Source organism: Tupaia chinensis, unplaced genomic scaffold (assembly GCF_000334495.1).
Source record: "Tupaia chinensis unplaced genomic scaffold, TupChi_1.0 Scaffold141943_1, whole genome shotgun sequence".
Classification (NCBI taxonomy): Eukaryota; Metazoa; Chordata; class Mammalia; order Scandentia; family Tupaiidae; genus Tupaia; species Tupaia belangeri.
The window spans coordinates 1,007,053-1,009,351 of record NW_006201797.1 but is presented as its reverse complement, the minus strand read 5'-3'; the positions used below and the strand labels follow the sequence as shown (position 1 = coordinate 1,009,351).

Genomic DNA, 2,299 nt, shown 5'->3' with positions numbered 1-2,299 from the left:
GGGGTTGTAACTGGATTGGGAATTCTTTTTTTCCTTTTCTGAACTCCACACTATTTCAGTTTTCAAGATCATGTGAGAAGATTATTTCCGTAGTCAAATACAAATAAAGCACCCTGCAAATACGTTTGAAGAAGTCTTGTTAAGGTTAATTAAATCATATATCTCCGCCCCCAAAATTAAAACTTTGAAAAATTACTAGTTGATTACAGCAAACTGTACTCACCACTGTAAGCTCTTTACCAGCTGCTTTCCGGAATGCCTTAGTCCACCTGACCTTGCGAGGATTGCGCTTCTTTTTAAAGTTTTTATGACATTTGGATTTACAGAATCTGAACACCTATAAGAAAATTAAATAACAATATTGATGTCAACATTACAGGTATTTTCCTAACCTACTGACTTTTATTTGTTGTAGTCAGCCACCTTACACTTTTTCAGCTAGAAAAACACTACATTTGAATGAAGATATTACAAAGTGAATTAGGACCCAATTAAAATTTGCATTAAGAGAGGGGATACAATTCTACTCAATTAAGAAAACTTTTTTTTTTTTTAAGATTTTTGCCATAGGATGCATGATGTGCTCAAGAGAGACACAGAGAGAGAGAGAGAGAGGGGGGGGGTAAAGTGAGAAATCACCCTCCGGGGAGATGGCCATACTACAATCCCTTCTCAATTCTCCTCCTGGGATTTTGGACATGCATGCACATGTGCCCGGCATGAATCTCATGCTGTCAAATCTGGGATTGGAACCTGAGTTCATCACAGGGGAGTCCAGTCCAATAGAAAATCCCTACCTGCAGCTGAGGAGACACAATTTCGGAAATCATTAACATAGAAAAGATGAGATGTGAGTACATATTCTTTATTAGTGCATCAGGGCCTCTATGTCATCTGTTTTGGATCCACAGGTTTTTCTTAAGCCAATCTGACTCCCAGACAATTCAATGCTGCTCTCCTAGCAAGACAGACTTCCTGGTCAACATCAACTTCCCCTGTGTCTACCAAATCCATACCCAGCTAATGCACAGCTCCTGCCACCTGCTGTCCTAATTCCTATATCCAGCTGACAAGCACTGCTGGAAAAAAAATAAAATAAAATAAAATCATGATGAGATCATCTACAAAAGCCATCACTCGCTGTGAATAATGTACTAACCTGGCAATCTTTTGGTTCGTTTTTATACATTCCTTACCATGTTCCTGAGAGCAAGTATTCTGCATACTCGTTTAAGTCCCCAAACGTAACTTTGGTCTCACTTTCAGCAGGTCCCCCGCATTCCTAATTTAAGAGATTAGTACCTTTCTTCTAAAACCGGTACAAGGCAATGAACTGTAATTCTTTAGAATGTCAAAAACATCTTGTTAAATACATAGACTCTTAAGTCCTCTTCCCCTACCCACAAAGATTCTAACTCAGTAGATCCAACAGAAATCAGGAGTCTGGGTTTTTTAGTGTATTTGTTTGTTTTGCTCTGGGTTTTGCTATAGGGCTCGTGTGCTCACTGGAGAGAGCAGACAGAGAGGGAAAGTGAGATATCAGTCCCCAGGCTTCAACCCCTTCTCCTCCATTCTCCTCTCAGGATTTAGGGCAGGCAGGCACATGAGTCTGTATTTTTAACTGCCCAGTAATTCAGAAGGAAATATAAGCAAGGTCAACCTCTAAGAAAACAGTATATTCAAGAAATAGAGGGGTGGAATTCATTCTGACATAACAGGCCAAATCACTGTTTCATTCACACAGTCTTCCACAATTAGGGCTCATATCTACATTTATGTTCATAGGCTTACTTTTAATTTTCATTCTTCTATTATTCCTTATTTCTTCATAGGCTTACTATGTTTATGTTTGTATTTGTAGTCCTATCCAGGTCACCGTCCTCTACAACCCAGACACTCCCTTAAACAGGAGTAACTGCCCCGTTCTGTTCCTTTGCTTAAACTGTCACTTACCTCCCACCTACAATGCTTTCTTTCCTCCCACAAAATGCAAAATTCAGGATAAATGTCACTTCCATTCCGAATCTTTCCACATGCGACCGTCCCCCACTGCCCTCAGGAACTAAATACAGCACGTAACTTCACTTTCAAGCCTTATCTAACATTTCAGTCGAACTGTACACGCCACGGAGAGTCCTATCACTCGTCTCTGTGGGCGCCGGCCTTCGTACGCTGCCTGCCCCGCGACGCGTTCAACGAAGTTCAGTGGACTCAGGAATCGGCACCAATAGGCTGCCGGGTCCCTGCCGGGTGCCCGCCGGGGAGCCCGGCCGCGGGGCTCCGGGCCGGGGCCACGTAC

At 42.2% G+C, this 2,299-nt stretch overlaps 1 protein-coding gene across 3 annotated transcripts in view; it reads right to left on the bottom strand.

The window, feature by feature from the left end:
• The window catches only part of RSL24D1 (ribosomal L24 domain containing 1), a 19,994-nt gene that overhangs the window by 16,754 nt on the left and 941 nt on the right, over nucleotides 1-2,299 (bottom strand). Inside the window, exons 2-3 of one of the 3 annotated variants that reach the window (XM_014582017.2) lie at nucleotides 798-803; nucleotides 224-337 (exon numbers count right to left, since the gene is read on the bottom strand). In XM_014582017.2, coding sequence (XP_014437503.1) covers nucleotides 224-337; nucleotides 798-803 — 120 coding nt within the window. Of the gene's footprint in view, nucleotides 1-223; nucleotides 338-797; nucleotides 804-1,196; nucleotides 1,460-2,299 lie in introns of those variants that run through there. The other 2 variants (XM_014582018.2, XM_006163293.3) reach the window with 2 other exon arrangements.